We start from the raw sequence: 25199 nt of genomic DNA, 5'->3' as shown, positions 1-25199 counted from the left end.
TTACAGAATGAGGAAGTGCTCGGTCTCCATAACGTTCGCACGCTGCAGAGTAACACGCTAACGTGTATCAATTGACACATAGCGGTAACCACCTTAACACGCCCAGGAAGAGAGGAGAGTGGCCACATGACAATTATAATAGTTTGACAATAATTTAGTTAAAACTTTGAGATTATATGATATCTCATGTAGCCTAGGGACATCCCTAGTCCTCACTATTGCTCATTATAAGATGGCACCAGGTTCCAGGTTCACTTTATTTTATTTTTCGCATGTTTGCACATATAAATTGAAAATACTCAGGACCAGCAGTGTATATTAAAACCTATCAATAAAAACCAGTTCTGTCTAATCACTCCGTGTGTCACCGGTGTGCTGTGGACAGTTCAGAAACCTGCCTTGATACCAGTGACATCATCAGTGGGAGATTACCGTAATAGAATTGACAGCCTTTCTCTGACTGGAAAGTTAGCATACTGAAAATAGAAGCCATTGAGCAACAGCATGCAAACAAGTATATAACTCAACTCAAGCTTAAATTGGAATGCCAGAAAACAAGAGAAAGAATGCGTGGTCCTTGAGAGCTATACTTGAAGATACAAAGGAAAACCAAAGCAAACAATACATTGAGATCAATCAAATATTTTTTTGGCTCTCTCCGTTAATAGTCCAAAGACACGCTCTTTGAAGAGGATAAACCATTAGAAAAGTCATTTGGGTTTCACCATATTATTATTATTATATGTAACAAACATACAATAATTCCTGTCTTCCAAATACAAGAAGTGAACATATAGTTGAACTCCTTGAACAGCTTGACTTTCTGTGTAAATGCTGTATACCTTATTATTCTTCTGATCTTTATTCCAGTGCGTTTTGTATTGAAGGCTATTTGTATTGCATTGTATTGTATTTTCTATATCTAAAACATCTAGTTCCTTGACTATGATTGGCTTGTTTCCATTTAGTAGACGTGATGAAAGACACTATAATCTACTTTTTAGATCAGTTTGTATCAATCACAACAATCATATTTGTTTATACAGTGATCCAGTGTTTTTGTAGCTGAATGAGGGAAGGGGAGCGCTTGTTTTCCTTACAAGCCCCGGCCGAAGCCCTCCAGTCACTAGCCGTCCCACACAGCAAGTGACCGGGGGGCTTTGGGCGGGGCTTGTAAGGAAAACAAGTGCTCCCAATCCCTCACCAAATCATCTGTTCTGGATTCTCGGCTGCAAGGCTAAAGGTCATTACACACTGGCGAATTGGCGATGCGAATAAGCGATCTGAAAATGCGAAATATTGCATGTTGCAGTTCGCCTGCGAATCTCTGCAAAATACGACACCAGAGCGAACAAATAAAGAGCGAAAACGGTCGCATATTTATTTTCTAATACACAGCCTGGCTGTACTGGCAGAGCAAACAGGCACTAGTAGTCTCTGTCAGGATTCAGAAAGATGCTCTTCCTTGATTTATTAAGAATTAGAACTGATTTAATTTGGACGTGTCTATGATTTTCATGTTGCTATATTTGTAGCCATTTTAGAAAAGCAATGAGGCCACGTGATGTCTCAGATTACCTCTATTTTATAATGGCTGAGTGAGAGTGTCGGAGACACACCTTTCTTAACCCATTTACCGGTAGACACAGATTAAAAACACCTTTTTAAACGTTTTACTTAAAATATTCAATACTTACATCACAAACTGGACTGGACTCTATGCAAAATGCTCTAGTTGAGTGAAGGGATTACTTGGATAAAGTAAAAAATTATTGAGAACCACTGGGTCTAAATTAATCGCATAAAATTCATGAAATAATACGAACATGATAACTAACAGTCCAACAAACTCTTCAGAGTTTCAGAAATTCATCATGTCCACTGGCAAAGACAAACAAACATATCTCAACCCGACATGTGACCAATGCAGATTCTCTAATACACTATATAAGTTTGCTTAGCAACAGACAGCTCTGTGTGGGTCATAAAACAGAGAGCTAATAGGCTATCTGTGTGTGAAGCAGTCATAATTCCACTGCTTCTATTTAAACTGCAGCTTGTTGTTCATGGTCACACAGCATTAAATCTCTCAGGACAGAAACCTGTCGACACCACCGCTGTCCTAAACATGTATAGCCTGGTGTTGTTAGTATAGGAATAAACACAGAAGCACCTTGGAGGATGTTGACGACTATGAAAGGGGAAAAGCCAAACAGAGTTACTGTTTTCTACACCAAAAAATAGGTGGGGGCCCCAGAGGAAAATATTTAACTATTGGAAAAACATGATAATACGACTTTGTTGGGCCAATTGTGTTCGTACGGATGCTCGACAAAGCCTAATGGCGAACGCACCACGATGGATTTTAACCCTAGACCTCTGTGGTGGTGGACAGCTGCTTTACCACTTCTCCATTTTATTATTTGTACAGTTTTGGACATACAAGGCTTCCGCAATGTTGTACTGTATAAGCATTCTTTAGAGGGGAAACACCATGTTACTGCTAGGCGATCTGTTTTCTGTACATTGCTATCAAACTCCTGTACAGAGTGTGAATGGGTTATCATATCATCATCTTTACAGCGCGGCGGGTTTTACAAAGTGAGCCTAATCTTATCTGTTGTTCGAGCAAAAGCGCTGTCTGTAAGCAGAGCTAAGAACACTGTAATCTCACTTAACACTACAGGTGGGAAACAATCCAATAGACTTGAACAACCCCACGAGCACCTTCCCATCCAATGACATGCCGGCCCGAGTTTGAAACCCAGCTGGAAGTGTGCTTGTATGTATGTGTGTGTGTGTGTGTGTGTGTGTGTGTGTGTGTGTGTGTGTGTGTGTGTGTAGGTGGGGTACCACCCAATTACCACCAGAATACAAAAACACATACATTCGGCACCTATAGTGGCAACAAAACTACCCATGTGACAGGCAACCTTCAACAAAGTCACAGCGATAACACAAGCCCATAGATCCCGCATACTATACAACAACCATAATAAACCCCTCCACACACCTGCCTTGCAGGATCTGTGCCTACCTCTCTCTGTGTGTCCGTCTGTGACGTGCATTTAGAGATCCACACCGTGGCCCCGGTGCTGTACGTCTGCCAGTGCCTGCGGAGGTGTTGCCCCAGCCTCTCACACGCGGGGCAGCTTGGAGAGCAGCCTGTGTGGCTTATAATTCATGGAGCGACACATTGGAGGATGGCGCCGCCATAGTCCTGTCATTTAATGCCATCGATTTACTAAACAAACTCAAAATAGGGTGGGGGAGGTTAAACAGTAACTCGGGTGCCATAAAATCTAAAAGCAAAAGGATCAGCCAGGGTGTGTGTATGTATGTGTGTGCGTGCATAGGCCTACAACTGAGACTATAACCGAGGGCAGCCAGGTAAGGGATTCAATGGGTCTGAGGTAATGTTTCACAAAACAATAGTGACATAGTAACGATTTGAGACCATGTATTTGACTGGGCTGTACTGCAGGCTTATAACACTAAGTACACAGATCAGTGAAGTGTTCTCCAAACACACCGAGGTGAAGATGCTGTTTTTAATCTTTTTTCAGGTTGCCTGAAAATAGAACCATGTTGGATAAACAGAAACTAAACAATATAAGAGCATGTAGTTATTGCTATATACATGTAGGCTGAGGTCAGTGTTGCGTTTAGAAAAGACCACTAGGCGGCAATCATGACATTTCATTTACTGTACAAATTCACAGAATGCACATTACCATTGGTTCTCTTCTTACTGTACACCAGAGGTTCTCAAAGTTGGTTCCGGGGACCCCCAGGGGTCATTGAGCGGGGTTTCCAGGAGATCCCAAGCAAAATACGTTAATATAGCATCACAATCAGTTTAACCGGTTTAAACACATAATACAAATTACGTTGGCTATTTGAAAATAGACGATCTACAAGATCACAATGTAGAAAAAAAAAGAAAAGTGACACATTAAATACAAATACATTAATTTGGGGGTCCTTGACATGAAAACATTTGAGAGCCACTGCTGTAAGTCCACACGCGCACGCACACACACACACGCACATGCGTGCGCACGCACGCACGCACGCGCACACTCACTCACTCACTCACTCACTCACTCACTAATAATAATAATACATTTAATTTGTAATGCACTTTACATTTGAAGCAAATCTCAAAGTGCTACGTCAAGAAAACAAAGCAGAATATTTAAAAGATAATAAGAATAAAAACAGTTATTGCATTTCGATCAGTGGTCGCCTTTACATATAAAAAGCACACGGGGCATCTAAAGGTCCATCTAGGGCGGCAAATACCTTGTTAAAAAGGAAAGTCTTTAGTCCCCTTTTAAAAGCGCCCACGGACTGTGGTGCTCTCAGGTGGTCGGTGAGGGCATTCCACAGCCGAGGCGCAGCTGAACAGAAGGCCCGGTCCCCCATAGTGCGGAGATTAGTCTTTTTGCCTTTTGAGTGAGTTAGAATGTCCATAGCGGAGGGAGCGGGTGGTCCGGTTTCAATGAGTTACTTTAGTTTAACTAGGAAGTGGCGTTTCTGTGGATGCACTGATGGGTGAGGAGGCAGACATTGTATTCTATCTTGAAGGAGACAGGAAGCCAGTGTAGGCCTGTAGGGAATGGAGTATGGGTGTGTCTGTGATATGTTTGTATTTCCTTCCCAGTTCCTACATTCATCAGGAATGTAGCAGCACTGTTCCGGATGTATTGGAGCTTGCTATAGGGATCCCGATGAGAAGTGCGTTGCAGTAGTCGAGCCTTTAGGAGACAAATGCGCAAACTAGTTTTTCTGCATCTCTGGCAGGGTGAGTGTGGGACGGAGTCTGGCTATGTTTCTGAGGTGAAAGAATGATGTTTTGCAGTCAGTCAGTCAGTCAGTCAGTCAGTCACTCACTCACTCACTCACTCACTCACTCACTCATACTCAGTCACAGCATGTGGACCACCTGACTCGCATGACCCTAACGAAGGTGAACATGTCGACGCAGTTCAGAGTGGTGAGGCTCAGAAACACCTCGTTGATCTTCTCCAGCTGGGCACCGTGTTCCTCGTGGTTGACACATTCTATGTAGTACAGGCGGAACACGGCGTAGGGCAGGAAGCACACCACCATGATCAGCACAAACAGGGAGGACTTCGCCTGCCTCCAGAACTCCTGGTCGTTCCTCCAGTCCCTGACGTTCTTCCACACCTGAGAGTCATTAGAGAACAATCATTAGCCTTCACTAACGTTTTCCGTTTCATGTACAGCACGTATCAGCAGCAGGTATGCAAATGAGATGACACACTGAAGGCGGACATTACCTTCACCTGCACCACCGTCTGCAAGGCCACCAGCACCAGAGTGGCCCCGATGATCAGCAGGCTCGTGACATAGTTGAACACCTTGGCGCCCATCTCTACGTTGATCACGTACCCGAAGTGAAAACAGTTTGAGTTGTCGTGGTGGTGTGTGGCGTACTTGAAATAGAGGACGCACGGCACCGCGATGAGCACGATGAGCCACACGAGTACGCAGGCGATGGCCGTGTGACAGCTCTGGCCGAACGCCACCGGGGCCTTGCGGAAGGCCTGCAGGCGTGTGACGACGATGATGACGTAGAAGATGAAGGACATGTACATGTGGATGAAGATCATGCTGCTCACGATCTTGCACAAGGCGACAGTCAGGCCCCACCGATGCGTGGCAAAGTAGTATATCCTGAAATTATTATTTAAACAGGGTCAAAACTCAAAACTACTCCTTCAAATTCTAAATCTATTTCCCCACAGTGACATGCCAAGAAGCAGCATTATTACAACAATACAAATGCAATACTAAACAATACATTATGTCACACACAACACAATATCCAGTTAAAAATGCAAAACAGGATCAGAAACTAACATGGTTACTTCAGATGCAGCAGTTGACAAAAAAAATTAAATTGTGTAAAATAGTATAATATTGCAAATATTCTCTATGCTAAATTCCCTCGCCCCTAAGTGCTCAGATCCTCATTACCTGAAAGGCACGGTAAGTAAGTAGATGAAGTGAGCGAAGATGAGGTTGAGAACGGCGAGGATGGTGGCGGAACCCTTCTGAGAGCTGATATTGTAGATTATCTGCCACATCTGGCTCAGCCCTGTGAAAAAAATCAAATGTTCAGCCCATTTTGGCCTGACCTTGAAATTAAAAGAAAAATCTTCTAAATCCTCCAGTTTTCTGAAATAAATATTTTCACGATTTTTCAAAAATAGCAGACCTACAAGCTCGTGAGCTTATCGATCTGATATTTTTCAATAGCTAAATTATAACAATGTTTAAAACACCAAAAGGGGTTCCCGCCCAAAATGGGTTAAGAAACATAGTTTCATTCCTGTCAGCGTTAACTGAAGTAGGCCTACTAGTACGACTTTGCACCTATTAGTGAGAGAGCCAATGCTGGAAGTTGTTTTCCTGGAAATACATTAACCAAATACTTAATGTCCCTGTAAACTATAAAGTTAAATCAATAATACAGTAATGGTCTCATTGGTCTGGACCTGTTATAAGACATCACATATCAGTATAGCAGTATCAGTTAAAGCTTTATTCATAGGAAAATACAGGACCCTTATCAGGATTTGATTGATTCTGATTCAATTCCTTCATTTGTATGCAGGGTATAGCCTGGAACTTAATGTCGACACCCAACCTACCTATGAAGCCGATGATCAGAACCACACAGTTAACGGCCAGGATGACCCGGTGGTTGTGGTTCTGAACGTGGTTCAACTCGGGCTGAGGCGTCGAGAGGTCGCTCATGTTGAGGGAGTTCTGGGTCGTGTTCGCAGCCATGTCTGTGTGCAGGGACGTGCAGAGAGTGTTAGAGAGGCAGGGGCTGAAATCCCGTAGAGGGCACTTTTGGACAAATAATAGAGAAAATAGCTGATCTACAAGCTCTCAACGTGGCGTGCTCCGACTCGATCAGTGAACTAGGATCACATCTAATGCAGACACACAGTGTAGTGCCTCGATCTGCAGTAAACTAGGATCACAGGCAAACCAAGGACCTAAAATTCACTCTAAACAACATCAACATCATAATCTGTAAATTGAAACTATAAAGCATACCACGTCTAAATAGCATTTTAACCCATTTAGGCCTGAGATTTGTGCCGCATTTTCACGATTTTTCAAAAAATAGCTAAAGTATAACGTAATGCTTAAAACACCAAAAGGGGTTCCCGGTTAACTGCAGCTGTAGACGTACCTTTTTGTTGAAGGAACACCGTGAAGTTGCTGATGGGTGCCAACCAACGACACACGTAAAAGCACTATAGCCTACATGTCTTACAGTCAGAAAACAGGAGAGTTGCAGCTTCCACCATGCGTTGCGTTTTGAGCGGGTGTCATATAGGATGCGTGTGTATCAATGTGTCAACAACCTACTGTATGATGAGTGTTCCCTTTTTTACCTAGCTTATTGCATGAGGTTTCACAACAGGATGATAAACACAGCCTTATTGGTTGAGACTGAAGACCACAGAGCTGGGTGCTTCCTCCTCCTTGTAAAGTGTCTCTACTACACCATGGGAAATGATCAAGCTGACGTTAACCAACAGAAAGGCTTGTTTGTAGCATTTGTAGCCTATGGGAAATTTCCTATTTTGTTTATAATTATTTTATTTCAAAAGACTTTTCAAAACAAAAGGACTTGCACATGCACACGTGCACGCACATGTGCGCGCGCGCGCGCACACACACACACACACGCACACGCACACGCACACGCACACGCACACACGCACACACACACACACGCAGATTTGGTGTCTCCCCAGGACCCAAAATAGCAGATCTCCAAGCTGTACGTGTAAAGCTAACTGTGCTATCTAGCTGCTGTTGCTCAGCTCATGGATCAGTTCACAGAGGATGTGGTGGTGTTAATGTTGAAAAGTCCAGGGTAGTCCACCGTACGTTGCACATCACTTCTTTGTTGTTTAAGTTTGATAGTGGCTACGATGGGCTCAAAAACTAAGAGGAACTAAAGTGGTGAAAGACTTACACACCACAATGTTTTTAAGGATGACTTCTTAGGGCCGATTCATACTCCTATTTTACCGCTGTTTCGGCGCTGTAGTGCCGAAATGATTTCGGCTCGTCAGAAAATTTCAGTAGCACCGAAGAGTCGACTTTAGGACGGTACCCGCCCCCCCCGAACCTCGAATGAAGTCACATTGTAGGCTCTACAGCGCCGAACCGACTTTTATTCGGCTCTAAAATAAGAGTATGAATCGGCCCTTAGAGTCGACAGAGACTAGAACAAATCATTTGTTTACCGGTATTTATTTGTTACATACTCAACCACGTGCTAAAGTGTGAATAAGTGAGTGTCACGGTCCACTTCTTTGCCTTTGGATTTGTGTTTTATTCGTTTTTGAACCCCACCCCCTTTTCCCCTCACTGTACTGTAGGCATATATGTTTTTAGGTGGCGTCTTGCGCCCAGGCCACGAGTATTACTTATACTTGGTATGAATAGTGGAGTTTTGGAGCATGTTGGCAAGCGCCGGTGGCAAGGATAGCCACGGTCAACATGGCGCTCGATCACCACTTATAGGCTCTGATGGAATTTGAGGTTAAACTGCCTCGGGCTGCCGCAGGGGCAGCTGGGTCTGTGTATTTTGCGGTGTGTCTTAAGAGTGTTCCCGTACTGTACATATTGAAATATATAGTGGAGAGCTAGTCTCGAATTCTCCTAGCTCTGCAGTTGGCTCATAACGTCAGCCACTCCGCGTCGCAGTGACTTGAGCAGTAGGGGGTCAGACTCCCATTGGCTTAGGGCCAGGGGGCAGTCAATCATGACTAGGTCGCTAATAAAAACGGGCCTGTTGTATGTCAGGTTTCACCTGCCAAAAAAACATTTTTTTTAATACTTCAACTAACATGCACAAGGAGAGAAGAAGTTAGTGTTTGTGTGTCAGTACGTTCAGTAGTGTGGGACACAAAGCACTGTACATACAGTACGGACAATCCCAGGGTTGGCTGTAATTGTTTCAATCTGGCTGACCACCAGAGTCCCGAACAAATATCTCTAAAACTCTCAAATATCCTGGTTTCCAGTGGAAAGTAGCCACAAACAAACAATACAAATCACTACAGAGCAAAATCATTTATTGAACCAACAAATTCAGCTCATCAACACTGTTCTGAATAGACAATTGTCAAGTACAAACCCATACAAACATTTATTTGTTGCTCTCTGGAATAAACCTTGTAGCATATCTATCTTTCAAGTTTTGTATGTAAAATGAATGCCCTACTTTGACACAAAAGTAGAAAAAAATAGCAACTTATTTTGTCATCTTTAAAGTGAAAGTGGTTAAATGTGTCTGTCCGTTTTTTCTTTTATAAATATAAATATTGAACAGTGCAAAGTATTAACAAGAGCTTGTGACTAAATACATTAGATCCCATTGGAACAGTTTATGTCTTTTGGACATACAGTACAAGGTTTCAGCCTGGCAGCGACGTTTATTATAAAACACATCCCCTTTTCCTAGCTTAAGAAGATTTAACTTTTTGGCAGCTACCACCCTCTAAATATGTATTGTGACTCACTAAAACAACCTTTTCTTTGGTGAATGTTTAGCACTCTTCGACTATGCGATAAAATATACGGTTAAATATTCAAGTATTTTTTATTCATGTACTGTCTATATGCACACACATACTTTGTCCTAAAAACCCTTTCATAAATGAGTCAGATGACATTCAAATGGTTAAATAAATACTGTTGTTTGACACGCGTACACCACACACACACACACGCGCGCGCGCACGGCACATAGTATCCCCACTTGCACTATTGTCGAGGGAACAGGGATTTCAACGGTTAGCTGTTTATAAGAATTAAAATAAAAACTTCTGCTATTGGCTTATCGGTTAATTTGCATAATAATAAATACACATTTCAAAATACAAAATTTGTGTTATGGTTGTGTAAAATGTTTCAAAAATATAAAATATATGTATATAGATTCATTCAGAGTATGTGCATTTATTATTACAAAAATAAATAAATTCATATTCCTAAATTAACCAAATAATGTCAGCTGAAAACTAAGCCCCATTTAGACTGCAGTCACATCCAGTCAAATCTAATTCAAATCTGATTTATTTCTCAAATCTGATCTTTTGTCCTAACCGTTCAGTCACACTGCATTTGCAAGTGACCAGATCGGATCTGTCACAGATCTGTGATCAGACTGGTAGCCTGAATCATATCTGTGCCACATCCAGATTGGAATCCGAGTTGTTTAAATAAGTCTGAACACAAACAAGCCACATCCGTCCGATTTAGATAAAGCTACTGCATTCAGACTGAGACGGGTCGCCTGAAATCAGCTTTGAAACCACGTCTGAATGTGTCTCAAGTCGCCTTTGTAAAAAAAATCTGATTCCATGTCACGTGTTTGTGTTTAGACCATTTAGACTTATTTAAACAAATCAGATTAAATTTTCTTTGGATGTGGCACAAATCTGATTCAGGCTGGATTTGGCTGCCAGTGTAAATGAGGCTTTAATATACTTGTATACACTGAACCTGGAGATACGCCTTATCTGTATTCACATGGCAAATTACAAATAAATCTACATCATACATACTGTACACACACACACACACACACACACACACACACACACACACACACACACACAGCGAGAGAGAGAGAGAGCAGGCTCAGCGGTAGTGCATCTTGCGTGTGTTCCACAGAGTGAGTCTGCAGGAGGTGAGGACATGTGTGAGCAGGCTCAGCACCATCAGGAAGATTGTCATGGACATCACTATCACATAGTGACTGATGCTGGAGGAGAGACAACACACACATATACACACATTAAGATCCCTGTGTGTGTGTGTGTGTGTGTGTGTGTGTGTATTACTATTGTACAAATGTCCCCACAAGTATAGTAGTAGTAGTAGTAGTCAGGGGCGTCATGTTTCAATAATGATCGTGAGTGCTCAAAGTGAGGGCAGCAGAACAAAACCCACCTTATTAGCATTTGAATGCCCACGTTGGGCGGCCCAACACCTCTTGCCCAAGCGCCCCCGTAAAGGTGTGTGACTACGTGACATTTTGAGCAGGGGGAGGGGAAAGGGAGGCGATATTCAGTCTTCATAATACGTGGGACGGTGGGTGCATATTGGCTTATTATTTTAACCGTGGGTGTTTCAGCTACCAGGCACCCCCGGAGTCTCCGCCACTGGTAGTAGTAGTATTTGAGAAATAGACATGTGAGGGAGGAGCGTTTATTTCATGAGAATATGTGCTTCTAACGAGGCGATTAAGCAGCATATTTATGTTTCTCAGTGAGGTAGATTATTTTCCGGGGCAATAGAAACGTCAACCTGTATGAATGGAGGCAATAATCGTGACACATTTTCGGATGGTTTATTTGCGTCGCTCCTGTTGTGTAATGACATTAAGATTTACAATTTACGGTAGGAAAAGATTCAGGTTCGGGTGTGAATGTTTAAGAAGAGTAAGAAAATGAGATTCATGGAAAGCGTTCAAGGGCTGTGTGCATTAGACAGACTATAAATTATTGTGTGTGTGTGTGTGTGTGTGTGTGTGTGTGCGCGCACGCATGTTAATAGTCACACATTAATGAACAATGAGATGTGCATTAGCTTACCTAGTGCCAATATCCAGCCAGCTTCCATAATCTTGAACTAGGAAGAAAAAGTGCTGCATAGGAGAGAATCAAAAACATTTATTTTCCCACTCAATGCAAACATAATGACAAAGTCCATAAAAGTTAGAATCACAGACCCTTCTAGTTGCGAGACTACAGTGAAAAGTTTAATAATATATTTATTATCATTATTTCAAGTGCAAATAGCCAATTTACATGGTGTGAGCTTGTAGCTATTTTTACTATTTAATGGTTAATTCATCATGTGTCTTGGTAAGTTTGGGTCTTAGGGTTTTGAGCTGAAAGTTTGGGAAATCCTGAAACTCTTTTATATCATACTGAAGATATGTACTGTATACTGTATCTTACCAAAGCCATCAGGTCCGAGATGACTAAGACAATCAGGAACAAACTAGAAAACAGAGAGAGAGAGAGAAGAACATTAGAAGTGACTGAGACACATTTAACTTCGATATCAAGAGTTCACAAACATTTAATCACAGACACAGAACAGAAAACAAAACGTAAACAATCCAGATCCACCAATAATATTCTGGACCAAATGATTGATCATAAAAACATCAGATTTAAGCACAATCACAATACATGCTCTTTTTACGACGTCCTAACCTTTTATTTTATTTTCGGAAAGAGAGGTGATAACTACATTTTGACGTCAATCAGAATTTCTGATGGGCTTTTTTGGACGCTCCTACTCAAATCCACTTCCCTTACTATACCATGGACTCTCTCCCTCTAGCCTCCTCCATCAGCACAGCATATTATTCACAAAGTTATTAACTGAAGACAAGCAACTAAATTACTGATTGATGAACAGTCTATAAACCTAGGGCACCCTCTCTTTAGGCGTTCCAACCAAAGATGTTTATGGATAGACTACGGTAGTTAATAGTTAAAGAATGTGAGGTGGCTCCAAAGTGGTTGAAAGTGTGGAGAGTGGCATTACCTTCTGGAAGAGAGCTGTGTTGCCACCTGAATGGTTTCAAATGTACACATCACTATTATGAATGGAATGAGGACCTGCAGGGACAAAAGGACATTTAACTACTATATTTAGTAAAACGAACGTGTGTTGCACTGTATGTGGTTGTAATGTATGTGGTTGTAATGAGTCACTTTTACTGATAGAATGTGCTTAACATGAACTACCACAAGCATGACTGAGAAATACATTTTAATTTCACAAAAACTATGTCACCATATTATGACAGGAACTGGAGAGAGGTGAGAAATGGGGTCTCATAATCTCACACTGCCAACGTGCATGGCTGCATGCGTGCGTGTGTACATACCTTCCACATCATAAGCCCTCCCATGATGAAGGGGTTGAAGACGGTGAGAAAGCAGTACACAGATGCAGGGTCAAAACTGGAGAGAGGGAGATCATAAAAGTCAAGAGCAAAAATATTTTAAATCTCTGATGTATGTTTCATGAACATAATCTGCTTATTATCGCAATGCGATACATTATGAGTTTGTAGATCTGCTATTTTCAACAACAACAAAATCCTAATCTTGAAAAAATATACTTTTTAAATATTTTAACAACAAAGATCTGTTCAGATGCGTGGTCCATGGTGAAATACTGTACATTAATTAATTCATTTGGGGATGACATCCTTGACATTAAAATGTTTGAGAACCACAGATGTAGACACACCGGCCCGCACACAAAGACAGGCACGCGCATACACACAGACCAACCTGTTTATTGAAGCTATGTTCCCCGTGCCAAAGAATGCTGTGATTATGAAGAACACCTTGTGAAGAGTTGTAGTCATGGAAAGAACCAAAACCAATTTGATCTTAAACACTGGATTTTATACACTGCTCGTCCCTAGATGTGTAGGACAATGTTTATATCAATAACTGACCTTCTAGAGTAGACTCTCGAAGGTCAGTTAAGAGCCTAGAATCTACTTCTTGACCTATTGCCAGGCTTGACGCTTAGAAATTGAAACATCTAGTAGCACACAAATAATAATAGGGGCACGATGAAAAGTTATCAAATAATGTGTTTTTCTTTCTTTTTCTTTTGCAGAGTGCTGTAGCAACAAGGATACAAAGAAATAAGATCGCCTGATGTCATCCAACTTCAGCTGTCGGACCTTGGTGATGTCAATGTTCTCTGAGAAGTCGATGGTGGACAGCTAAAACACACACAAACACACGTACGTACACATTTATATATTTTTTCACTAGGGTCCACGGCCACATTTGGGGGTCCTTGACATGGAAATGTTTGAGAACCACTGGTATAAGTAATTCTTGAAGTGTTGTTTTTATTCTAATTACCTCCTGTCTACCAGAGACGCCCTGAGACAGCATGGCTTCCTGTTCAATGTTGATCCACACATACATGAGCCAAGACAAGACGGGAGGGAACAGAGCCTCTGACCTGCACACGCACACACACACGCGCGCACACGCACACACACACACACACACACACACACACACACACACACACACACACACACACACACACACACACACACACACACACACATTCAGTGTGGGATTATAGCTTTGCAAAAAAGATAAAACATAGTTTAACCACTTGAACCAAAACTAACAGTAACAGCTGAACGTTCCTGACCTGCTTCTGATCGGGACTGCAATCTCATGTTAAATGTGTTTCTGCATTAATGTGTATGTGTGTGTGTGACTGTGTAGTGGATTGTTACCCGGTGCTGAGCAGCAGGAATGTAGCTGTTAGAGAGAGGAATATACTGAGCAGTCGATGGAACATCCTAGTGGAACTCATCAATGGAACCAGTATGGAGGAGCCTACGCACGCACGCACACACACACACACACACAATGGACCATTTTACTTACTGTATGGCACTAGATAAAATAAGGTAAATACTGATGTTATCATATCATGTGTTCACAGATCCCATTGTTTTGATGTTGGAAGATCATAGACAAGGAAAATGCTCACGCACGCACCTAACGTGGTCCAGCTGATGATCTGGTTGAGGAGAGGCAGGCCTCGTTTCTGTTGCAGACTGGAGTGTGTCAGGGTCGGTATGTACGCACACACTGCCACATGCACCATCTGTGCACATAATACACATACAAATAAATATATTTTATACAATACTGTACATGCATTGCATCAACAGCACTGACTGCACATACCACCATATGAACCATCTGTATTAATAATACATGTTTTTACATCAACAGTTGAACCACAGCACCCTCTGGTGGACAGAGTGGCATACGCTGGTGCTCTGAGAGCTGTAAGGTCTTCATTTTCAGAAGACTGCAGTTCATTTACCTGGGAGACGAACTGCTGTGTGTCGCCACGGCGAAGCAAGGTGCGTTGTCGTGACGACCACAGGTAGCAGGCTGAGGTGAAGAGGGTGAGCACACCTGCACAGGACCTGATCATCACACCGTTACCATGGTTACACATCACATGATGACCACGCTCAAATGAAACTATCACCTCCTTATACAGTACAATAACCAGGGCAGGGGTAGACAATAAAACTAATCAATTTAATTGATTATTGTGACACAATGTCCACTGGAAGGTGTAATAAAAAACAACCAGTAGGAGTTCCATTGAATGGATAGAATACTCACACCATGTTGACATCAGCCTCTCTACCAACCACTGGCATCAGGGGAAAGACAGCCAGACACAAACACCCCATGAACCAGCTCACTGATCCAAACTACACATGAACACAAAAAACAGCTTTTTAGGCAGATGTGCTCAACCAGTGGGACCGGTGGGCTGTGAAGATATTGGTCAGTATCTCATAGCTTCATTTGATTGACTCAGCAGCAGATTTGAACCCGAAACACATTGGATTTGTTTATTGATCATCTTCCAGTGTCAAGTACAAATTATACAACAATACAAGGAAACTGTCACACAAAGGTGATGAAAGGCTGAAGCTAAAAGCTTATAAATGCCTATCCCATTTACAACCAAACATGATTTATGTTACTCAATCTAGTTATCAGATTCACAATACATAAATCAAACGAAACGAAAAAGAAAATGTTCAAATTTAGAATGCATTACTGTATGTATGACTGAATTTGTGTTCATGCTAAATTACATTAAGAGGAAATCGTTAAGGCATTGGAATAATTAAACTCCAAAAACGATCCTAACCCTTACCTTGGCTCTGCCGTAGAGTCCAGACATGAGGGGCCAGGCAGAGAGAACAACCAGGCCTACAGTCAGCACGGCGCGATGGAAGAAACTCACCACCTGGGGGCAGCAAAAGGCAAACTGAGCTCCGTGGGACAGAGGAGAAACAAAGATATAATGGTAGGCATTCAGAAGTCTCTCTCTGAGGAGTCATTCATCAGAAGGTATATCCTCAAATTGAATGAATGTACCGGTAGATGTTTGGGCAGTGAATTTGTGGACGGAAAGGCACACCCTTAAGAGGCAAAGTGCATTCTAGGCGGTGGGGGTTACAGTAAAGATTACTAAAGCAATAGAAACAATAAGAAAGTGTACAAAAAGAGGTGCAAGACATCAGTTATTAAAAGATACTTGCCAGTAGCTCGATGCCAAATGTGACCAGCAGGAAATAGCCCAAACATTTACATAGAGGCAGAGTGGGAGCTGAGCGGATCAGATCGGTAAACGTTTCAAACCTGGAGGAAAGAAACCCAAAAAACAGAACAAAGTAATGTACAGTAAAGCCCATCACACACCGCCTGCGACCGTCTGCGGCGCGACGGAGCCGGTGTGCGTTAGGTTCATTGAAAATAATGGAGGCGGCTGTGTCCGCCGCGCGGCGCACGCAACCGGTGTGTGGTGGGCTTGAGTCAGCTGTTCTCAACCTGTGGGCTCCTGATTGGATGAGGTGGGTATCCCTGCCTGAAAAAGCTATTTTTATGTTTATTGGAGAGACGGTTAGACCCCTGTTTCTATAACTATAACTCTACTATCAGAATATAGAGCTAACCGGTATCTTACTATAAAAGTGCAGAATAAATAATGGACCTTGATATTATGAAGAGGGTTGTACTGCTCTAAGATATTATACGTGTTTGTGTACCAGTGTCGCACACTGAAAAAGGCAGATGTCAAGTCTAAATCAGGCATATAACCGTAAAGCATGTGGCTGATAAAGTCAAGCACTAATAATACATTACATTTATTGTAAGATAAAAGAGTATTTTTAATGGGTCAAACTAGCAATAGCGTACATGTTCAGAAACATCTTACATAAACCCTCATGGTCTCTGTTGCTTACAGGAATGATTGAAATCAACGAGAATCCTTTCATCCTGACATGAAAGGAGAGGAAGAGACATGAATGGAGCAGATTGTAATGAAGGCTGTGGTGCAGCCTGACCAGGCGTGGGCCTCAATCAATGTCTGCTGTATATCACTTCACTTTGAAATCGTCACTGTCGAGGGGCGGAGGGGAAACCTCAATAAAATTGTAAAAATAACCAAGATGACATATGGAGATAGGAGGTTTCTGCCTAACGGGCGACGAAATGTTGTTGGAATAGATGCTGAATGCTGTGTCCTCTATTGAAGTGGGACTACATTCACTGATCTGCTTTCTACCTCACTCTGTCTCTGAAGACACTTCCATGCAAACACACACAATACTGCTCTGATTTGTGATGGGTAGCCTTTACATACGTGTGTGTATGTGTGTGTGTGTGTGTGTGTATGGAGACTCACTCCTTCAGTACACAGTACCACACAGGGACAGGTAGTAGTGTGTAGATGTAGTAAGTAACGGGGCTTCTCTGCAGCAGCAGGAAGGTCGTGATGAGCACCACCACACACACGCACAGCCTCTTTAGAGTGTGACCCTGGATCTGCAACACAGACAAACAAACATGAACACACAAAGAACCGCACACACACACACACACACACACACACACACACACACGATTTATTGCATGTTTAACGTCTTCTTCAGAATGTCCTCCTCCTTAGGTGCCACAGAAATGCACCATCCAGCGTGGCGCTTGTTTTTGTAGACCTGGTCACCAGAGCGGTTGTTTCTCTTGCAAAGTCTGCAAACTTAAGACTGATTATCATATACACCCCCGATAATAAACAGCACAGATACAGTGAACATGTATGTGTGTGTGTGTGTGTGTGTCCTGACCGTGTAGGTGTGGCCGGGCGGTCTGCGGAGGCTGGCGTGGGTCTTCAGGATGACCAGGACTACATATGAGGTCCAGCCTACGAAGCCCAGCACCACACTGCAACCCAGGAAGAACCTGTCATAGGTGTGGTAGTACACCAGGCCCTCCAGCGCATGGGAGATCAGAGACCTGCACAGCGAGATCTGGCACCACATGGAGGGGTGAGTGAAAGAAAATAAATTACTAAAATGGATTAATTAAATGGCTAGAAATGTTGTGTAAATGCCTAAATTAGCGGAGATAAGGAGATAAGAGCAAGAGTGTGAGAGGAGAATACAGAAATCATACATGCAAGGTATACCAACAAGGTATGAAGTAGTGTGTTTTGCAAACATACTCACAGCTTCGTCAAACTTCTCCAGTTGAAACAGCCTTGTGGCCTGTTGGGTGAACTCATCCTGCTTGGATTCTGTCAACGGTCTGGGAAACGAAAACACAATGGGCCTTGTTCACTATAAGCTTGGGTACAAACCTGGGACCTTCTGTTTCCCATGGCGGCCTCTCGGCCCCACAGGTGTGTCAAATCATGTGCCTGAGGCTTCTTATGCAAATAGCATATTGTATTAAGTTGACAGTTAACTCAGTAAACAGAAATCAACAGAAATGACTCAACCACTGATGACTTACTTGTATGGAGTGAACAGAAAAGATAAAGTTGTTTCTTTTTTCTGAGCCATTTTCACCTACGAAATAAAGAGACAAAACAAATTAGAATAGAGATAGGCTTGCAGTACCGTAGTTCACACACTAGACTCACACAGAGAGGTTTAACTGTATAACCGGCAATTCACCAAAACATTATTTACGCTTGGACATGTACAATGAATGGTTGTAAGATGAATACTAATGACTAGTAGTAAATGGCACCTTGTACCTTGAACTTCTCCATTATTTGAATGGCATTAGTGTACATGCTTTGTGCTTTGAACTGGTCGCTGTTGTTCAGGTACTGCAGAGGCAACACACCCTGAAACAAGAAAGGAAGGAAGATTTCTAAAACAGATCTTTGATTCCCATGCTAAATTCAGGATTTTACAGTTATCACACGGTAGCTAGAATGAGAGATTTGATTTAAACATTTCCTTTGTGCTCTCAGAATTGATCAACGACACATGCACTGCCTGAAAGGTTCAGGCATTTACGTGCTTTATAAATGAAAGCTGCAAATGATCAAATTACCACAGAGTTGAGAGGGAAGGACACTCCAATGAGAGAAGCCATGAGGGGAGCGATGTCAGCCTGCACACAAAACGTCACGCTCTCATCAAGATTGTGTCATGTTTACTGTACAGGGGTCCTTGAGGGGGTTCCAGGTGGTCCCCAGCAAATTAATATAGCATCACAATCAGTTTAACCACTTAAACCCTATTTTATACTTTATTTAAATTCTACAAGCTAACAATGTATTGCGATGCGACGCGTTATGAGCTTGATTCCTCACCTGGTTGACATCCACCCTAAGGAGGTGCTCCAGATGCCAGTCTGGAGAGAGGAATCATACAAGCAGGCAAAACATTAACAAAAGGTTAAAATAGCCGACCTACAAGCTCACGTGTGAGCTTGTAGGTCGGCCCCTTTCCACTACTTTTGTCCGAGACTCTTGTATGATGAAGTATGGCATTCATTTACTAAAAAAACATTAAAAAGATACGAGGTGTCTATGATCAGGTACCTTGCAGGTATCCGTCGTTGTATGGTTGAGGCTCGGTGACTCTCATGGCGCTTTGAACCCCTGCTCCCCACGCCACTAATGGAGTCAGAGTCTCAGAGGGGTGGCCTGCACCATGCGAACCTGGGAACACACACACACACACACACACATAAGTATAACACATGGGATCTTTTAATAGATCATGAAAGATGTCCGGTTCATTCATTCAGTGTTCACACTGGCGCATCTGGCAGATACCAAGCGACACGCTAGCTTTCATTTGTCAATGGAAGCCAACAATATCAAGATGCAAAGCCACGGGCTTCCATTCATTTTCAATGGAATAAGCCAGCGGTATGAATATACAGAGCTACCATTCATTTTCAATGGAATAAGCCAGCGGTATGAATATACAGAGCTACCATTCATTTTCAATGGAATAAGCCAGCGGTATGAATATACAGAGCTACCATTCATTTTCAATGGAATAAGCCAGCGGTATGAATATACAGAGCTACCATTCATTTTCAATGGAATAAGCCAGCGGTATGAATATACAGAGCTACCATTCATTTTCAATGGAATAAGCCAGCAGTATGAATATACAGAGCTACCATTCATTTTCAATGGAATAAGCCAGCAGTATGAATATACAGAGCTACCATTCATTTTCAATGGAATAAGCCAGCAGTATGAATATACAGAGCTACCATTCATTTTCAATGGAATAAGCCAGCGGTATGAATATACAGAGCTACCATTCATTTTCAATGGAATAAGCCAGTGGTATGAATATACAGAGCTACCATTCATTTTCAATGGAATAAGCCAGCGGTATGAATATACAGAGCTACCATTCATTTTCAATGGGAGCCAGTAACGTACATACGTAGCCAGTGATATGCCTGACGTTTGTAGCTGCTGCAAAATCCATGTTCTTTTTGACCCCAGGCTTTATTTTCCTTTATATATATTTTTTTGTACAGATATACTGTCACTTTGTTGCTGCCAGTGTGAACACAGCACAAGAGGATGATTCTACACACACGCACACGCACACACACCATCTTACCCCAGTTGGTCATGCCGTGATCAGAGGTGAACACATAGGCCGTTCTCCCGTCATGACCATAGAAGTCTTCCACCAGGGATACCAGCTTCTCTACGCCCGCGTCTACCAGGCCTATATTCTCCTTATACTCCCTGCACAGTACACAGTACACACACACACACACACACACACACGTTGCTGTCAGGTGCTTTTCAGGTCATGGAACAAAATAACTGTATTATTTAGTCAGAAGCTCTTGTTAATGCTTTTCATTGCTTAAATATTTATAAAACCCACAGAGCTTGTCCAATACAACATCATGTCACAAGGCGACACGTTGTGAGCTTGTAGGCCTGCATTTCTTTTGCTACTTTTGGCAACACTGTGTACTTACTGTACTATAACGAAGTAGTAGTAGGGCATTATTCTATGCAATTATATAAAGTTGAAATATGCTGATACAAGATTTCTGTGTGTGTATATGTCTGTCACTGTCTTACAGTGCTGCAGCTCAACTATTCACAGTTGGCTACCAAAGAGTTACAAAAAAAGATCAAGGTACCAGTATTTCACTCAACAAGATTATGATACACTATACATACAGTATACTATACAGTATTGCTTTTGATTTTATTGAAAATTGTGTGTCCTCCATGTTGTCCTTGCTTTTATGGACTGTGATTCTATTGTGGCCATCATGTTTTTATATTGTTTGGTCATCCTTGATTGTAAAGCACTTTGAGTCAACTCTGTCATCCAATGTACTTTATAAATAACGGTGTCTTGGCATACAGTACAGTATAGCTCAATTTAATGATCACAAATATGTGATACAGTGTGTTACAATGCATTGTTCAGTTACAGCGAAAAAGGGGCAGACATAATATCATTTAGTGGTTCTTAAATTATTTAAAACATTTTAGCTCCACAGAAGTAGCCATGTGGGACTAGCATCCCCCCCCCCTGTTAATACAGTATACTATTCAATCAAGATATAATATAATGTACACATGACATAATCAAATATCAAATACAATACAGGGTTTCCAACTCACTGCGACATGGGCCTGTGTGCGTGGCCGTTGGTATCGATGCCCAGCAGATGAAGGAAGAACACATTCTGATCCTCCAGTAGACTGCTCTTCAGACTGGAGTTGGACTCTGCTGACTGGAAGAATGCCTGGCTCACCAGGACCACAACAACAATCACTATTACACACTGTCACCAACAGACAGCTATACCAACAGTGAACATGCAAACTCACTATTTGCAAGATTGGTCTGATACTGGATTGTGAAAAAAAGGTTTGAGGGTTATCTGATCTGCAGATTAATATGATGTAAAAAAATGATGATGATTCGAGCTACAGTATAATGTCCAGTAATTACTGTGGCAAGAAAATAGGCTATTGAAAACAGTTGATTATGACACACAATTTCATCATCATTATCAGTATTCCAACTACAAACAAACCTTGACTTCTTCAAAGACCCAGGTATCCAACCTGGACGCATCTGTGGAGGCAAAGTCCTCCTCCTGTGCTGGGTAGGTGTGTGTGTAGACATGGTCCCCACTGGCACCTACAACATAACATGTGGGCATGCTTTATTAATGTTTACATGTTGCCAACATGTCTGTGCTGGGTAGTACAGTAGACCACGGTGCCCACGGGCACCCAACATGTATGTCTTCCTAAATGGACCCTTATGGGTCTCAGAGTGTGTGTGTGTCTCTGTGTGCGTGTGCAAGTGAGTGTGTACCTTTGGCGAACATGGGCAGAATGTCGGGGCTACCCCAGCACCAGGTGTGTCTGCTTTCATTGAACACCGAGTCAAATTCCACAGGGTTCTCCTTCCAACCTGCGCACACACACACACACCAGTGTATGTAAAATACCTCCAACACACACCAGTGTATGTAAAATACCTCCAATACACACAACTGGAAGCAAACACACATATTATACGTTCACATGATGGCGGCTATATAAGCCTAGTGTTTTGAGTTTAACGACAGTACAGACACACACAGACAGACAGACCTTTAGCCACAGCACTAACATCCTCATAGAATCCAGCGATGAGAGCAACATGGCCTGGTCGAGACTCGGTGGGAACACGGGTGTGTGAAACTCCCCATGTACCGCTCTGCTCCATCACACCCCTGATAGGATGACACAAACACAACCACACTTACTCACCAATTAAATTACCCCAACACAATGCTAGAGACAACCGAAATCATGACCGTTGATTATTTGATTGATTTGTTTACGTGACGATGTTGATTATTTTTTTCACAAGCTGTGTATTATATTATATAGCAGAGTGGCTCATAGCCTCTGCCTGAAGACCAACAGCCTAATATCTCCCATGACCAACAGGGAATTCCCCTTTGGGCTAGGGGTTAGCGGCCCTTCCCACAAAGGAGACCCAGGTTTGAATGCAATGTAATGTAACACTAAGCTTCTGGATCAGCCATTTTCAAAGATTTCTGTAAAGATTTTTTATAGAATGACTGTTGTTGTGACTAAATAATAATAACTACATTGGATCACAGGTAATTCTTTCCTCCAGGCTGGTAGCCTCTAACCTCAGGTATGGAGCTCTGGACGAGCCGTCGGGCTGCAGGGTGTAGAGGCTGTCGGCCCGGAGGCCGTCTGCCACCACCAGCACCAGCCTGGAGGCCGGCGGCGGCAGCTCCACCGCGTGGGGCGTCATGCCGTGGACCAGCGGAGACGTGAAGTAGATGTCAAAGATGGAGGCGAAGAAGACCAGGTGGACCACCAGGCCCACCAGGAAGAAGGTGATCATCTTCATGGCGAACGTCTGCTGCTGTGTGGACCTCTCTGGGTCTGCAGACACGGAGAGGGGGGTTAGGTGGGAAAGCAGGTAAAGCCGGGGTTTCTCAAACCTTCATTTTCATGTCAAAGGTTTCATGCCCCAAATTAATTAAGTATTTTTTGGTCACATGCTAATGGTACAAAAATATTATTTTCCAGATCTTTTGAAAAAAGAAGTTAACCCCGATACATTCCTGTCTAGGCTATTATTTAGACTCTCGTAGATATATATTTATCGATCCTGACGTCGTGATGACGTCGGAATCAATAATTACATCTAGGCTACGAGAGTTTAAATATTAGGCTAATCCCTGTCTACCAAAACAAGCAGTGAAAACACCAAAATACAGCAAGAGGGCAGTGTGTTTCTGCAGGTAAACACCACCACACTAGTCCAGTCAGTGGCTGTTGGTATAGACTATAAAAAAAGAAAAACAAAAAGAAATCATTATACCAGATCATCTCCCTCCCTCTATACTGTAGAGGGAGATGATCTGGTAAAAAAAAACAAATGCAGGTTAACGATACATACTGGACCTTTAAATATACTGTAGTAGGCTATGTCTTGATCACTCTCATTATATGGCTGCAAGGCTGTATGCCTGAAAATTGCTGCACCCCACTCCTAACTGGTAATAATGAGACTAACAATTATTGTAAAAACAGCATACATCTCCACATCAAGAGCAATTTTTAACGAGGGATCATATTGCTGTTGTATAAAACACATACTAATCTGACATCTGTCATCCTACGTCACTCAGTGGTCAAAGTGGCCTTGAGAGAGTTACAGAAAAATGTGTCAATATAGCACAAAAATCAGTTTAATAACTTAAACCCTATATCTACAAATAGGCTATTTGAAAATAGCGGATAGCTTGTAGATCATATACTTTCAAAACATTTTAACAACACAAATCTATGTTCAGAAGATGTTGTGCACGTCCACGGCCAAATACATATCTATTTGGGGGTCCTTCATTGACATGAAGAACTAAGAAGTTTGATAACCATGCAGTGCACTGTCCTACTACGTGCATTAGTTACACCTTTATGACCTACCTTTGTGCACTGTCCTCTTCGTAAAGGTTCAACCATAAAAGCAGGTGTAACGTCGGCTCTCCTATGATGAATGAACTGTCAAAAACACTCACCTCACACTCTCCTTTTCTCTCTCCCTGGATTTAGATTTAGTTTGTATTCCCAGTTTCCGGTCATCTAAACCAAATAAACGATCAGTGAGCCATCGTTTGGTAGGGATTTTCTGTAAGGAATAAACGCAGGCTAATCCTTTTGATACCTTTAGGCTGCGTTTAGAAAACCTGCTGCTGTCTTCTCTTCCTAAGAAGATTACAGCAAGAAGACATTCAAGCACCATGCCACTTCCTTGTTGTGTTTGTAACTGCTCTGAATTGTGGGTATTGTAGTTTTCCGATATTATTAGATTAAACTACACCAGGCAGATTTTACTCATGATAGACATATGGGTTTTCTGATCTATCTCGGGCGGCTGTCAAAATCTGCCATGCCCCTTTTTTTGTAGGCATCCAATCAAATTGTAATAGTCCAGGTTCGGGGGCGGGTTGTTGTATTGGAAATAGTCTCAAACACACCAAGGAGTCGTCATTGACGTTGCAAGTGTAGTTTCACTTTCACGGGGGCCTTTTGGTGGTGTTGACATATTCAAATGTATTTAATTATTTGTGTTTGTATTATTATTTTTTATTTACACAATTCTGTTGATTGTGTTCATTTATCAATTTAATTGTTGTATTTATTTTCTTATCTCTTGAGTAAAGTATTAA

General features: G+C 42.2%; 2 protein-coding genes across 3 annotated transcripts; both read right to left on the bottom strand.

The window, feature by feature from the left end:
• Positions 1-3699: 3699 nt before the first annotated feature.
• gpr141 (G protein-coupled receptor 141) lies at positions 3700-7386 on the bottom strand. The gene is made up of 5 exons (XM_080793492.1): positions 7238-7386; positions 6684-6824; positions 6007-6127; positions 5307-5703; positions 3700-5193 (listed from the first exon to the last, which is right to left on the bottom strand). Exons 2-5 carry the CDS (start codon positions 6820-6822, stop codon positions 4927-4929), a joined length of 924 nt encoding a protein of 307 aa, XP_080649618.1. The 5' UTR covers positions 6823-6824; positions 7238-7386; the 3' UTR covers positions 3700-4926.
• A 1760-nt stretch (positions 7387-9146) lies between these two features.
• Positions 9147-24771, bottom strand: pign (phosphatidylinositol glycan anchor biosynthesis, class N). 2 transcript variants are annotated; one of them, XM_080793481.1, is made up of 30 exons: positions 24457-24771; positions 23145-23406; positions 22594-22715; positions 22313-22411; positions 22026-22132; positions 21607-21731; positions 20573-20703; positions 19522-19641; positions 19291-19331; positions 19029-19088; positions 18724-18816; positions 18477-18532; positions 18191-18269; positions 17810-17992; positions 17371-17510; positions 16223-16322; positions 15835-15927; positions 15288-15379; positions 14977-15082; positions 14643-14751; positions 14375-14477; positions 13983-14085; positions 13751-13837; positions 13392-13447; positions 12980-13055; positions 12634-12707; positions 12036-12078; positions 11667-11719; positions 10664-10834; positions 9147-10633 (listed from the first exon to the last, which is right to left on the bottom strand). In XM_080793481.1, exons 2-29 carry the CDS (start codon positions 23369-23371, stop codon positions 10711-10713), a joined length of 2802 nt encoding a protein of 933 aa, XP_080649607.1. In that variant the 5' UTR covers positions 23372-23406; positions 24457-24771; the 3' UTR covers positions 9147-10633; positions 10664-10710. The 2 variants fall into 2 exon arrangements, with proteins under 2 accessions (XP_080649607.1, XP_080649606.1); XM_080793480.1 differs by having other exon boundaries at positions 9147-10834.
• Between the last annotated feature and the right edge of the window lie 428 nt (positions 24772-25199).

This window comes from Protomyctophum bolini (genome assembly GCF_963924005.1).
Source record: "Protomyctophum bolini genome assembly, chromosome: 21".
NCBI classification, from domain to species: Eukaryota; Metazoa; Chordata; class Actinopteri; order Myctophiformes; family Myctophidae; genus Protomyctophum; species Protomyctophum bolini.
Note: the sequence above shows the minus strand (reverse complement) of the source record. Positions and strands in the feature narration are given on the sequence as shown.

What these genes read in the sequence shown, in the direction of transcription:
- pign (XM_080793480.1), bottom strand. Translation starts at nt 23,371, where the DNA reads ATGAAGATGATCACCTTCTTCCTGGTGGGCCTGGTGGTCCACCTGGTC. An exon ending in CCTTCCCTCTCAACTCTGTG is followed by an intron (nt 18,817 to 19,028) that starts GTAATTTGATCA and finishes TTCTTGTTTCAG; the next exon opens with GGTGTGTTGCCTCTGCAGTA. An exon ending in TCAGGCGATCTTATTTCTTT is followed by an intron (nt 13,448 to 13,750) that starts GTATCCTTGTTG and finishes ACTCTTCACAAG; the next exon opens with GTGTTCTTCATAATCACAGC.
- gpr141 (XM_080793492.1), bottom strand. Translation starts at nt 6,822, where the DNA reads ATGGCTGCGAACACGACCCAGAACTCCCTCAACATGAGCGACCTCTCG. An exon ending in TTACTTACCGTGCCTTTCAG is followed by an intron (nt 5,704 to 6,006) that starts GTAATGAGGATC and finishes TAATAATTTCAG; the next exon opens with GATATACTACTTTGCCACGC. An exon ending in AGACGGTGGTGCAGGTGAAG is followed by an intron (nt 5,194 to 5,306) that starts GTAATGTCCGCC and finishes AATGACTCTCAG; the next exon opens with GTGTGGAAGAACGTCAGGGA.